The sequence below is a fragment of the Lagopus leucura genome, unplaced genomic scaffold, assembly GCF_019238085.1.
Source record: "Lagopus leucura isolate 7727_CA_CO unplaced genomic scaffold, USGS_WTPT01 Super-Scaffold_100015, whole genome shotgun sequence".
In the NCBI taxonomy this organism is placed as follows: domain Eukaryota; kingdom Metazoa; phylum Chordata; class Aves; order Galliformes; family Phasianidae; genus Lagopus; species Lagopus leucura.
The window spans coordinates 10,631,006-10,645,342 of NW_024962269.1; the positions used below are offsets into that span (position 1 = coordinate 10,631,006).

The window sequence follows — 14,337 nt, forward strand, 5'->3', positions numbered from 1 at the left end:
GAATAAGATTGAGGAGCAGCTCAAACCACCTCTGCTTTCTGCTCCATCTTGCAGTTTTCAGCCAATGTCTGGTTTGAGATGAGAGGGAGAGAGAGCATCACCTCCGTGCTGAGTCCTGAAGCTCTGCTGAACTGCAGTTTACAGAAGCTGACCCCTTGATGCCTTGCTGGGAGCCCTTTCTCCAGCCTCATGCTGCATTTGCACATTCACCCAAGCAAGGGCTTGGGGAATATGTTTATCAGTTTGTCATAGTCTCTCCCTGCAGTGTCTGGGGGCCAGGAGGAAGGATAAAAGCCTTGGGCTGATTATAAATTGGAAATGTGGAAAGAAAATGTGTGTGCTGAGCTGCTGAGCAGGCAGCACTGGGTGCTTTATGTGGGGTCTCTTCGCTGTTGGGTGCCCATGAGAAGGAGGAACACTGCGGGGCTATAAACACAGCCATGGGGTGCTAGGAGTACAGGGATAGTATATGCTGCTGCTTCCTCACCTGTGTCCCCATATCAGTGTCCCTACGGTGCATCTGAGCACTCCTAGATGCCCATCAAACCTAAGCAAACAGTAAGGGATGCCGGAGAGTGAACATCTCCCTTCAAGCCAGGAAGGCAAGGTTTTGGGGTGGGAAAGGGCTCGGCCCTCCTGTAGGCAAGCTGTAGGAAATGCTGCAGTATATAAAGTGCATCTTGCAAACAGAAGAGATTAGAGAGCTGATATGATGTTATTCCGATTGATTTTGCTGTTGTATTTATACCTGGAGGTAAAGAGCAGACATACTGGAAATCAATCGGCCCTGTGCTCTTCCCCACTCCCTTTGCAGTGGTGTTTGAATGAAATGCTTATATCATTTTTACGGCGTGTCTGTGATAGGGATGAGTGAGCCAAGAGATTAACGGGCGCTGCTGTGGCCTCTACCCAGCAGCTGCCTGGCTTGCTCCTCGTAAAGCCCATGCTGGAGCTCAAGGTGCCCCTGAGGTGGAAGTTGGGAGGCTTGGTAGGAAAACACCAAGAGGCAAAGTCAGGAGGAAAGGCTGAGGGGGAAATGTAAACGTGATAAGCTGAGAATCCAGGGTAAGGCTGCAGGTCTGCTACCCAGCAGCCACTCAGCCATCATCAGAGTACATCCAGAATCCTCCACAGGCCAATGTGTGTTGCTCCTTCTATAACACTGAGAGGGGTTTCTCTGCAGCTGTTGATGTGCAAGACCCTGGCTGGGTCCTTGTATCTCACGGGGAACATGCAAGGGACTCCAGAAATCATTTTCTGAGCTGTAAATGAAGGAGATCAGATGGGGTAATGATGGAAGGTGACTGGATATTGTTTGTGTAACCAATTCTTGCCAGGTTATGTGAGCTCTGAGGAGAAGTGCTCAGTACACCTGGGCTGGGAGCTTTAACCTAGACGCAAACATTCTTGCACTGTCTTCCTGCCAGTGCTGGTTGGCTTTGCTGTCACACATGGCCCCCGCTTGTGGGATGCCTTGCTTTTTAATTATCAGATTGTCTCATCATTTTTACTGTAAACATTTTCTGTTGCCTGATCTGCTGAATTTATGCATTTGTGCTGTCATGTGCACTGACTTTACATTTTGTACGATTTGATCTTAATGTTTCCATTCCTGACTGTGAGTGTTACAGGATTTGTGTCTAAGGTCCATAAACAAACCCAGGAAAGGGGGGGAGGGCTAAAAAAAGAAATAGGCATGGGAAGATGGGGAAAGGCTTGGGATCTCCTCCACCACTGTGGCTGGGTATGATGCTCCATGCTGGTAGCTGGTATGGGCAAGGGGATGCTGAGCCTTTCCCAAGTTGGAGATCTGCTGTCACTCAGAGGAAAAGGAATCTGGTGATGGACAACCCAACACTTGGAAGGACATCCCCAGGGATGAGAAGTGGTGGCTTTTTCCCCTTACAGGAGGGCAAGGAATGGCTGGAGCCCACGGCAGCCTGGCTCCAAGCAGGTCCCTGCAAGTGCTGCCTTGGCCCCATGCCTGTATCTGCCAATAAATATTAAGAAATTGATTTCCTTTTGTTTGCCTTGACAGGACAAGGCTCTTTTTATGAGACAGTAAATGTGATCTCGCTCTGAGCATGGCCAGAGTTTTAATTGTATTTGTTGTGCTTTCACTTATTGTTTTATGAGTTTCAGTTCTCTTCCTTGCTGGTGCAGAGAGCAGCCCTGGGGGACTGTTTGATTTCAGCTCCAGCAAAAGGTTGGAATTTTTTAAACATTTTGTTTATTTGCTTCTGAGGAGCTGAAGTTTGGGTCTTGCGTCTGTGTCATAAATGAACGTGTGCGTGTGGATGGATAGGTCTGAGTCCTGTTTTGGGATTGTGTGCTGGCCCTTTGAAGAAGAGCATTTAAGATGAAGATCAGGGAAATATGGAAGGGCGAACAGAGGCTTGAAATCAGAGGAGGGGATTTTATATATAATATATATTGGAGTTTAATGAGGTCTGCTTCAATGCTGCTGCACAACGCATGGTGACCCACTTTACCAGGAGAGCTTTTTTTTTTCCTTCCTAGTTATGGGTCATATACAGTTCCTAATTAAGCAAGTTAATTATATGGCTCCTTTATATTACACGGGCAAATGCGGACGGCACAATTATCTCTTGCAGTGATCATTTTTGATCAGAAATGACGTTCTGACCGACAGCTCCTGGATGCATGGCTGGAGGGAGGGGGATTGCTCTGGTCCTGTGCTGTGTGCATGGCCTGGTGTACGATGGATTTGTCCTTTGTGGAAACCACATGGAGGGAGCGTGGTCCTGGTGCTGTGCTGCTCCATCCTTCCCTTCGTGGGCTGGCAGAGCCCCTGCAGCAACCAGGGTTATCTGTCCCAGTGCTCAGCCATGCATGCTGCTAGGCATTAGGGGAGGCATTCAAACCCGGATCTCCTTCAGTGCAATTTAAACCTATTATTTCTTGTTTTATCCCCAGTGGACGTGGAGAACAGCTATTATACTTCTCTTTGCTGCAACCTTTTACATATTTGAAGGCTGTTATCACGTGTCCCTGCAGCCTTCTTCTCTCAACACAAAGCATAATTCTTTCAGTTTTCCCCTGGAGGTCATGTTTTCTACACCTTCCATCATTTTTGCTACTTTGGAGAGGTTACTGTGATAGCAAGCTGGAGTTTTTGTTGTTCTTCACCTGTCTGCCTTGAAGCATTCATTACGATACAGATCTGTATGAAGTGACCATTATCTTCTCTAATCTGTGGTTATTTATAAAATCTGCTATATTCCCGAGCCTGCATTTTATCAGAAAGTGTAGCTCTTAGCCTTGATAAATAATTTACCATTATGATATGATCATGCAAACAAGGGCTCCTTAAGCTATTTATTATTATTACGTGCTTTATTTTTCTTAAGTAACAAGTTGTCCATGTAACACCGTAAATGAACCAGAAGATTCATAGGCATAGACTAAAACAATAAATAACTTATTTCATAGTGCTTCCAGACAGATAGGAACCAAACCACCATGCCAAACTCCAGTTTAGCCACAGGGAAGAGTGGTGAGTAGAAAAGAAGAGACGTGACACGTTTGATGCTCGGAACGTACAGAAGCTGTTTAAAATATTAGCAAATAGATTCTGAATATCTGCAGTGTGTTTGTAGCACAGCCTGATTTATCCACACAAAAATCTGTTGCACTGCTCTTTAGATGTCGTTTCAGAACAGCTGCAGAAATATTTCATGTAATGCGTTTAGATCTCAGGTCTGTACAAAAGGACTTGCCCCAGACTACCTTTGACTATTATTCTACATTTTTACAGTACAAAACTGGCTTGATTCCTGTGTCCTCCTCCCATTCTTCTGCCAAGTGGAAGATAAACCTAAATCTTAAAAACTGTACTCTTTTCCTACTCCAGTTTTGTTTTTTTTTTTTTCCCTTTAACCTTACTTGGAAAATCCTCTGCTGAAACCAGTGAGAATTCTTCCAAATAAAGCCGTTCATCAGCATTATACATCAAAAACTCAACCTCTTTACCTACTTAGCAGCAAAAAATATATGATATTGCCAAGAGAGATTAAAAAACACATTGAAGTGCAAGTAGCTGCCTTATGGTTACAGATAGAAGTTGCAGATAATGGTATATATTTGAGTGTCAGAGCAGTAGTCAAACCTATAGAAGTGATCAGTGACTGCTTGTATCAGTGATGTTTTTGAAGTCTGCCTCAGGCTCGTGAAGCGAGCCTGGTGCTTGTCTGAGATGTGGAGGAGAGGGAGGGCAGTCGTGTGCTTGGGGGGAGCTGGGTCTCATCTGCGAGTGCCAAGAAGTGTGGGAAATGTAACATCTGAGGAGCCATGACTGTGTTGTATGAGTTAATGCTGCCCAGATTTTTACTCCCATGCCCTTCCCACCATCAACATCATTAAAAATGGGGGAAGCTTGCAGATGCCCTCGGGTCTAAGTTGCGTCTTTAATCCAGTTATACCCTGTTGAGGATACTGGGGAAGAATTTGCTGAATGGTGCATATCAGGTCCTTACCAACTGTGGATAGAAGTACTTAATGAAATCTTGAAAGCTAAGACACTGCAACCAACGTGGTTTTCTCTTCAGGACTCTGGTGATTTTTTTTTTCCCAAGACCTCCATGGATCATTGCAAGAACAGAATATCTCTATATGGATTGTTAGCCTTGTGGAGTCCTGACTGCAATTGCTTGGATTTTCCCATTTTTGCAGAAATAGGAAGAGGCAGAGATGGTCATGGAGCATCAGAGTTTGACTTTTGGTTGTTGTAGATCTTGCAAATGCCTTCCACCTTTGATTATAGCTGGAAGACTGAAAGATCTTTCAGTCACAGTATCACAGTACCCAGTATCTGCTGGGGACTGGGAGTGCAAATATGGATCAACTGGGACATGGTTGCCTTCGCCCTAAGAGATCTTGGACAGGTTTGAGCTGTGCAACTAGGCATGATAGAAGCTCAGCTGCAGGAAAAAAAAGAAAAAAGCAATGGAAAATGTAAAGATCAGGCTGGGAGCCTGGTTATTGGCATGGAAATTGCCATCTGAACAGCAGGCAGTAGTTGCAGGTAGTGCTCAGTTTCACAAATACCCAGCCACCTTGGTCATGCCCTACTCCTTCAAACAGAGCCACGTCCTTCTAATGTGTGTGCACCAGAGGGACACCAGTGGGTCTTTATGGTCTCTACTCAAATCATTTACACAAATTGGTACTCAGATGATATTTTCATGACTTGTTTTTATGGAGTGTTCCTTGAAGTGCGGAGGTGGCCCCTTCCCACCACAGCCCAGCCAGCAAAGAAGACATGCACCACACAAAACCCAGTCTTTGGGGTTTGCGTGTAAATAATTGCCAATGCGGGTGAACAGAAATCCTTCAAAGCACAAATTATCTGTTTACTTTTTGTGTTTGGAGAAATATGGCGTGTGTTAGTCCCAACAGAGGCATCTTGTGGCACGAGTTGAGTTTTGCCTTTGCTTCTCAGAAGCTGTAAGCCATGTGGGTCCTAGGACTAACTTAAATAAAAACAAGAACCTACCAGAAAGAATTCACAATAAAGACAGAGATCTTTTCCTTGTGAATAAGACACCTGCCATGGCTGCCAGGACTCTGCTTATTACACAATAGCTTTATTATATCCCACTTGGAAGAACAAACAATACTTGATGCCTCAAAAATGAGCAGCCTTTAGATGAGGTTAATGCAGCCAGAGTTATTATGTGCAGCCTGTATTCACCCTGTCCTCCCAGAGACTCCAGAGAGCAAAAAAATGGCCTGAAGACTCCCCTCTTTGTTGCTAGTGGTACATAATAAAGTAATTGTGTAATTAGAAGTAGATTGCTGATGGGAAAGAGGTATTTCTAGTGTGATGTAGGTAAAAGACAGGCCTCTCTGAATAGATTTGAAGCCTTAATGCAGCACCTCTGTTCATCATTGCTTGACCTGCTGGAGGTCCCTGGCAGCTTCCAGGCAGGAGATAAGGAACATCTTTAGCTGAGTGTGTTTTTAACCCCTTGTGAAAGTGTAAGGCAGGTTGCATTGTGGTCTCCTTATCACCCAGCTCCTCAGCATCTTACGTTTATGCAGCACCAAAGGCTGCAGCGGGGATTAAAAGGTTTTACCTTGTGATGGAGATGTTTGTGTTCTGTGGGGGCTGGAAGTGGGTGCTGTGAGGCAGGTGAGCCAACCTGGGAGAGCAGCTGGTGGGTGATGCTGGGTTCTGGCTCTGGCTCCTGTGTGTGCAGGGCATGAACTGAGCAGGATCTGCTGCAGTACATCAAGGATCCCTGTAGGTATCATCCCGATCAAAGGGCTCTGTGTGCAGGGCAGGGTGGGACTGGAAGAGTGGAGACAAGGTTGGTGATGTGCTGAGCAACAAATGTAGGAGTGTGGGTTTGGAGCAGAACAGATAATTTTGGGAGTAATGTTTCTCTTGTGTAAGCTTGCTATTTTGTCAAGCTCATAACAGCAGAGTGTACAGGCACCAGAGTGACTGCTCTGCCACGTGCCAGCACAGGGATGACTTTGTGCAGGGTTCACCTCTGCTGCGTTGCCACCTGTAGTTTACCTTAACCCCTGTGGAATTGTCAGTCTGGTACTTTGGCACCAACAGAGAAAATGTGAGATATGTTTCCTTCATCATCATGGGGTGGGACAGTAGGATGGCGGACCCACAGCAATTCACGATCAGCGGGGCTTTTGTGTCACCATTCCCATCTCGTGTCTGATGGATGTGCCTGGTATTCGCAGGTCCCGTGGCAGTGATCAGCGGAGAGGAGGATTCTGCCAGCCCGCTCCACCACATCAACCACGGCATCACGACGCCTTCGTCCCTGGATGCTGGCCCAGACACGGTGGTGATCGGCATGACCCGCATCCCCGTCATCGAGAACCCCCAGTACTTCCGACAAGGTCACAACTGCCACAAGCCAGACACGTGTGAGTGCCCGAGCCGGCTGGAGCCCCCGCGAGCACCAGGGGATGGGCTGGGGGATGGGGGAAGGAGGGTGAGGAGAAAGAGGCTAAGATGACGAGGAAGGAGAGAAGCTTTTTTATTGAGGAGAGTGGGTCTTGGTATGGCTCAGAAACCAAAGTGAATCTCAGGTCTCAGAAATCACAACATACATGTAGGTGCTTCAAAGGAGACTTTCCACCCTCACCTTCACCTCCCTTCACCCTCTCTCCACCACCCACCAGTCACCTTCCCCCCTTGCCTGAAAGTGCCATTCGAAGCTGGGCTCTGCCTCGCTGTGTCCAAGGCATGAGCAGGAGCTATGGGGTCGGACATGACCCCATCCTGGCCGGGGAAAGGACCTGCCTCCCCTTTCTCCTCCAGCAGTTTCCCAGCTGTGGGGCTGCCTCCTTGGGACAAGGACAAGCTCAGGACACGTGTCCGTAGATGGGGCAGATGTGTGGTGATGAAGAATGGTAGGCTTAGAAGCTGAAGGACTTGTTTTCACAGCTTCTGTAAAGCTTTTCTGTTTCTCTGTATAAATCTGGGTTGTGAGCTCGGCTCATTAGGATAGCAGGTGGTGGTAAAGTGGTCCTCTGTTTTGTGTTCCTAAATTCTGAGTGTGAAAGTGCTTGGTAAAAGGATGGTTTTCTGGGAGTCCCTTTCTGTGGGCTGGGTGCAGCCGCCTCGACATGCAGCTCATAGTCAGTAGTTTAGTTTTTCTGTACTTTTTAGCAGCTCTGAGATGCAATGCAGGAGGTGCAGATAACATTCTTCACCTGTCATTGCTCATCCACTTGGCATTTCTTGGTTCCAGGCAGAACCAGATCTAATTAAAAAAAAAAAAAGAGAAAATAAAACAAAAATACCCCAATAATTCCACATCTCCCATGGTCCAGCTGTAAGCACGGAGTGCCACGCCGAAATCGCCTCCTGCTCTCCCCTTTGCTGACTCAGGAGTGCAGGAAACATAACTCAGCCCCTGGAAGCACAGCTCTGGGAGGATGCCAACCTCCCACCTGCATTAAGCCTTCTGCTGAAGGAAAAGGACCTTCTGCTCCATCGGGGGGGTCCCTGGGGCAGCCCCCCAGGTGCTGTGAGTTGGCCCCAGCTCCTGAGTTGTTATCACAGCTCGTCAAATGCCGGAGTGATGGGGTGTATCCAATTAACGCACCCGGCTTTCCCTTTGATTTTCATTTTAATGCACTAAATTTGGTCTGTTTGCAGAGAAGGGGGAGGAGTGCAGTGATTAGGCAGGAGCAGAGAAGCTGAGTGCAGCGTGGTTTTGCTGCGCCGTTAATTACGTATTTTACATGGCTTATAACACCTCATCTCAAAAATGATTTACAAACTCTGATGGCTTGGGGGGAGGAGCGTATATACATTTTTTGTCTCCTTCTGCACTCATTTTATGCGTTGACCATTTTGGCATGTGGGTACTCTTGCAAGGGTGCAGCAGCTAAGCTCAAAACACAAAAGACTGAATTTTGCACTGAGCAATTACCCCATGGGTCTCGTTGTAATGGGGTGGAGGGGAAGATGGCCTTGGAGTTTCACAGGGTTGTTTGATGAGGAGCTCAACATGCCATGGGGGACACCTGGAGCTGGAAGGAGCCACAGGGGGAATGCAGTGCTAGCAATGACTGTGCACATCCTGGAAATCCACAACCAATGGCTCACTTCTGTGCACTGGGTGTCCTGGGGCTCAGAGGGTGATGAAACCAGATCCCAAAGTGAGGTGCTACATTTAAGTGCTAAAGAGTCAGGTCATGGCTGGATGAAGACTGACATACTGAAATCTTGTGGTTTTTTTTGGAATTTCTTGCCATTCATAGGACAAAAACAACAACAGCAACCAGGGCTTGGAGACCTCGGGCAGAGTTGGGTTTGGAGTGTGTTGTATTTTAGTCCCTGAGACTTGGGCAAAACTTCTGACTTCACTGGTGGCTTTGCTTGAGGCTGGAAAGTTTCATAATTCACCTTTTAAATTAAGCATGCTTCGGGGAGCTTTTGCTGTAAGGGCTTTGTTTGATCTGATGTGCTCTGCTCAACTTAAACCTGAGCTGGAGAATATTTGTTGCTCCTGTTCTCCCTATGGTTTTCTTGATGAAGGGTTTTTACTTGTACTTGTGCAGAACCTGGACACAAACATTTCTTCATTGCCTGCCATTTGGAGAGAGAAAAACTTCTTTGGTCCAAAAATGCTTCAGCTGAGCCCAGATTGATGCAAGTGTCCCCTCCCAGAGCCCTGCCCATATGCATGACTAGCACTCTCAAACAAAAGCTTTTCATGGCATCCTGGGTTTCTACTATGTATATACGTGTTGCTAAAGCAACATCCTCAGCAAATAATTTCTCCTTCCCACACTCAGCTTTTCTCCTTCCTTCCTCGTGCAATTGTCCCTGTGCTCTTGGACATCATCTGGGTTGAGGACATGCTGATACCCATTACTGCACTGCAGTGAGAAGAGCAAACTCTATATGCTTAATGCAGTATTAATAGTACATTGATGTGATATAGATTTCTGTCACCGTCTATACTACCAAACATTGCTAATCACGCAGGGATGACGGATGTTTATTCCTAACCACTTAGCTCTGCATAATGGAATTGCAGCTGAAATATGGAAAGCAGCTCCCTGCCTGTGGTTCTGTGCCTAATGCTGTCCTGTGGACCCTTCTCCAGCTAACATGTCATCCTACATGGGGATTTGGTATCCTCCTGTCAGTGGGATGAAGGGCGCAGGATTCAACTCCCAGCTGGCACAGGCTGCTGGGGGAGGTGATGGAGTCACTGTCCCTGGAGGTGCTTGAGAACTGTGGAGATGTGGCAGTGAAGGACGTGGTCAGGGGGCATATTGGTGGTAGGTGGACAGTTAGACTAGAAAATCTTAGAAGTCTTTTTCCATCTTCAATGATTCTATGATTCTCTTACCCTCTTGCTGCTACTGCCTCATTTAGAGGAGTAGCAGGGATGAGCTGGGCTCAAGATCCTCGCCCCTTCCTATTTAAAGGCTTCTTCAAAAGCCATAGAAGAAACTGCGCTGTCCTGCTTTCTCATGACAACATGTTGAGTCTTTGGGAAGATACTGTCCCCATCCTCACACCGTAACTCCAAGGTAGCACTGGAGTTTGCAGCCAGTCTCATTTCAGCCACCCTCAGCACCACCTGAAAGGTTAGGGAACCTCTTCCCTAATATTCATTCCATAACAATGAGGACAGAATAACCACAAAGCAATGTCGGGGGCATAACCTAAAACAGACCGTTCCTCGTCTTCTTTGGCAAGTGGAGGAACAACAGAGTGGCAAATCTTCTTGGCAGATGTCAGCAGGACAAGCGACAGGTTGTGAGGAGTTTGCACCTCTCTCTGTTTGGAAATAGAGGAGAGAAGAACAGGGCTTGTTGTAGAGCAAGCACTGTGGACAGAACATCTTAGGATGAAGCCATGCCTTTCTCCGTGCTATCCTAAGGTCAAGGGGGTTGATAATGCAAATAAAAACCAACATACCCACGTTTGTGCCCAGGAAATGGCCACTGGTCTTTGTGGACAGGCAATGTCAACTCACTGCAGCAAATAGCACATGGTTGGTGGAGAAAAAGAAAGGAGCACTGACTTCAGCTAAGTCCACGAGGCAGTCTTCATGCTGCTGGTAGGACAGCATCACCATATAAGTGCTTCTTGGCAGTAAACAGGAACTTTGTAGTTTAGCTCCATCTCCAACATTCAGAATTTGGATTTGCAAAGTGGGTAATTACAAGTTACTGGAGATTACTTTTGGTGAGACTGGTAATATTTCTGAAGAAACGCTTAGGAGGCTTGCTTTACTTCAATAGTAATAATTAATTATCAGCACAGTGCATCACATGCAGATTTGCTCTTGGGTCAGAGCTCTGAAGTTTACCCAAACGTCACAATGCAGTTTTGCAGTGTTTCTATTCCCTGGTATTTCTTGTCAGATAAACGAAGTCTCGTTGAGAATGACACAGATCTGTGAAAATAATCCAGATTTCACTGGAGTAAACAAAACTGGGTGGCAGATCCTTTCCAGGTCCCTTTCTGCCTCCAAGGGATGATGCTCAGCTCCCACCAGCGCTGTGGAGCGCAGCTGTTGGGGGTCAAGGGGTTGGTATTGGGGTTTTGGGGTCGGTTTTTGTTGCCAGATGAACAGCACTGCCTGTGCTTTCCTCTTCCAGGACTGGCTCAGCTCGGGGATGCCATGCGTTCCCCACGCGGGTGGAGCAGCCGTCCTTCCATCGAGTCCTAATGAGGGTGTTTTTTTTTTTCAGCCTCATTTATTACAGGCTGCCCTGACATAATTACATATTTGAAGTTAGTAATTACATGTATTCATGCTAATTAAGTAATTAGATATAATTACACTAACTGTAAATACATGGTAATCGGCTAAAAAGAAGTACTTCAGAAAAAAAACAAGGCAAATCACACAATAAAAGTGCCATCAGCACTCTTTCACTCAGTACCCTGTCTTTATCTTGTGTTTTCAATGCAGTTTAAAGGGAACATTGTGGTCATTTCAAAAGTCATATTTTTCAAACAAATTGATTTCCTTACCTTTGCTTCTAATAGGACTTGAACACAAAATGGGAAAGACACTTACAACCCCAGTTTATCTTGCCGTGGTCAATTCTTTTTCTTCATTTAGCGTGTTTTATTCATCCTGGGCATGAGAAGCTGAAAAGTCTGCAGCATTTCTGTTTTTGGTCAGTTCATGTTCCTATTTCCATCAAAAACAACAAAACCAAGCCATAAATGTTTTCTGCATTCTTTTTTTTTCTCCCCTGAAAACAAAAACAAAACCAACTACTGGTAATGGGAATGTATTTTATTTTATTTTATTTATTTTATTATTTTATTTTGTTTTATTTTATTTTATTTTATTTTATTTTAGGTATGTTCCTCCCTTTTCCCTCCCCCACAGGAATAAGAGGAATTGTCAGATATTATTTTGTGAAATATGAATGTGGAGCCAAGTGTGAAGTGACAGCAGCACTCTGCCGCCCATGCCCAGCCTGAGCCGTGTTGTACAGACCTCAGTCCCTCCTTACACATCTCTACACTTTCTCTAAACTTCTCTTTAATGTCCTCTAAATGAAAAGCCTCAGGCTCTTCTCCATTGTGAGCCAACACCCGTTACTTTAGTGAGGTAGGCTGAGACTTCTGCACTGACACTCCCCACTGCCTTATGGTCTTGTCCTTCAACGCCAGAGATATGTTTGTGGAATTTGATGAGGACCTTTATACTCATCTATGTGTGTTCTACTAAATTTGGACTTCCGAAGCCTGGCTTTCTGGAAATGCTCAGCTGTTGGCAACTGGGAATGCACTGGAAGTCCATGGAAAGACCACATCTGCCCAGGAGATGCATCATTTCAGGGAGAATGCATCCCTTCACCACTGATGCTGTGTTGTATCTGTTCTTGCTCAAGCACTCTGCTACCTACACCCTTACCTAACGCAGGGCTTCAACACACCCTCCCACTTCCTACGTTAGTGGCTGTGTACCCAGATATCTCTGCTTTTCTCTGCCTAGTTGCACTCACAGTACTTGTGACTCCATGGTGCTCTTAAACCTAAAAGAAGTGTCCAGGCCAGAGGAAAGAGCAATGTCCATAAGCCACTGCTCCTCATGCCTGGGCCTTTGTCCCAGCAAGATGAGAGCTAAAAGTATGGTACGTGAGATGCTGCATGGTACGTGATCTGAGATATTGCAGAGCTGGTGCCAGTGGTAATGAAGGAGGTTTCAAGAGTATTCTCCTAATGGCTCATTGATTGCGTGAATTATGTCGTGGGTTGCATTAAAATAGCTTGTGCGTGTGGGTAGAGTTGTGGTACTGATTTTTTTTAATCTTGCTTTTAATGAATTTATTGCAGCTTATAGTGTTGGCTATTGGGACAGTACCTGGGTGCTGGGGCACCTCTGTGCTTTTGGGGCCTGAAGAATGGGGCCATGGTTTGCTGGGGGGTAGTCCTAAATGCACTGGGAGCTCCCTGAATTTGCAAGGAGAATTCATTGTGACTCTTCCATCTAGCCAGGATGGTTTTCAGGTTTAAGATGAAACTCTGAGGTGTGCTGGGATTTGTCGTGGTCAGATATGAGCTGTCTTCTGCTTAGAAGACTGAAGGCTTTCATTCTCTGTTCACTGTCCAGTTAAATTGCAATTCCTGATTAAAAATATCCGCTGTTGTTTAGAAGTCAGGATAGGTTTGCATAACAGCATTCACAGCTGGAATGTTATTGGTGGTGCTGCCCTGTGGGACAAGAAGCACAATCCAGGATCCAGCAGTGAAGCTCTGCATCAGGAGAGGCTATGAAATAACTAATTTGAGTGCTGATTTTTGGCTAAACTGACCAAAATGCCCTGTTTGGTTCTGAAAGGTGTGGAAAGACCCACAAAACAGATGTTCTTCTTCAGTCTTGTTGAACCCAGCGTGATGTTCCAAAGTGAGCTGAGCACTCCGAGAACTCAGCAAACCCATCTCCACGTGGAGCTGATGCAAAACTTGAGTGTGAGTGTCTTGAGGTGAAAAGTATATTGACTTCATGGCAGGTACAGATTGCTCTAGATGCCCGGGCTTGTCTCCCATTAGGTGGGGGGTTATTGCATAATCCATTTTCAGATTCCTGCACGCTTGTTCCTAAGCAGACAGCAAGTTACCTAACGCTGAACCTTGTTTAAATCTGCTTTGCAGGCCCTCTCTCCTTGTCTCTACATGAATAGATCTGTTTTAGAGACAGGAATAAACCAAGACCCAGTGAGAGCATGAAAATATCTCTGTGTACCAATGTAGTCAGCATGGCATGCAGTACTGCAGCTGGGGACCTGCAGCGTGGTGTAGGCTCAGCTTTGCCTGTCGTTGGTTCCAAGTTCATATTTGTGCTGATGCTGGTTCTCTGAAGCAGTCATGGGTCTATGGAAATGTCACACCTTTCTTTCAGCCCTACTAACCTATTTTTCTTAATGATTTGGAGCACTGAGTGTGAAGGGTAACATACCTACATAAATACATATGTGCCTTTGTATGTAAATATATATATGTGTATTTAAGTATATATATATATTTGATCTATTTCAAATGTACTGTTTTATATCAGTTAGGCACCTGCTCTTATCTTGCTAATATATTTTAACAAGTTCTACGTTATCCTGCCCTGCCATGACACCTCCTTTTTCCCCATTGTGAGAGAGGGATTTTTTCCTCCTGAATAATATCTCTTAAATTCAGGCTGAGCAGTCTCTCTGGCTCCTATAAGAGTGACTGGGAGAGAAGGCATCTAAGTCTCCTAAGTACTATGGCAAATTTGCAATTAGAAGAAAACACTGGAATGGAATGACTTCAGCCCTTGTCTCCCTTCCCCCAGCCCTCTACCTCTCTCTTGCAGGATT

The 14,337-nt window shown here is 45.7% G+C and overlaps 1 protein-coding gene across 6 annotated transcripts in view; it reads left to right on the forward strand.

The window, feature by feature from the left end:
• Window positions 1-14,337, forward strand: part of NTRK3 (neurotrophic receptor tyrosine kinase 3) — a 178,058-nt gene that overhangs the window by 89,540 nt on the left and 74,181 nt on the right. For all 6 annotated transcript variants that reach the window (XM_042875619.1, XM_042875618.1, XM_042875622.1 and 3 more), the window contains one exon: window positions 6,727-6,915. In XM_042875619.1, the coding sequence (XP_042731553.1) occupies window positions 6,727-6,915 (189 nt within the window). The remainder of the gene's footprint in view (window positions 1-6,726; window positions 6,916-14,337) is intronic.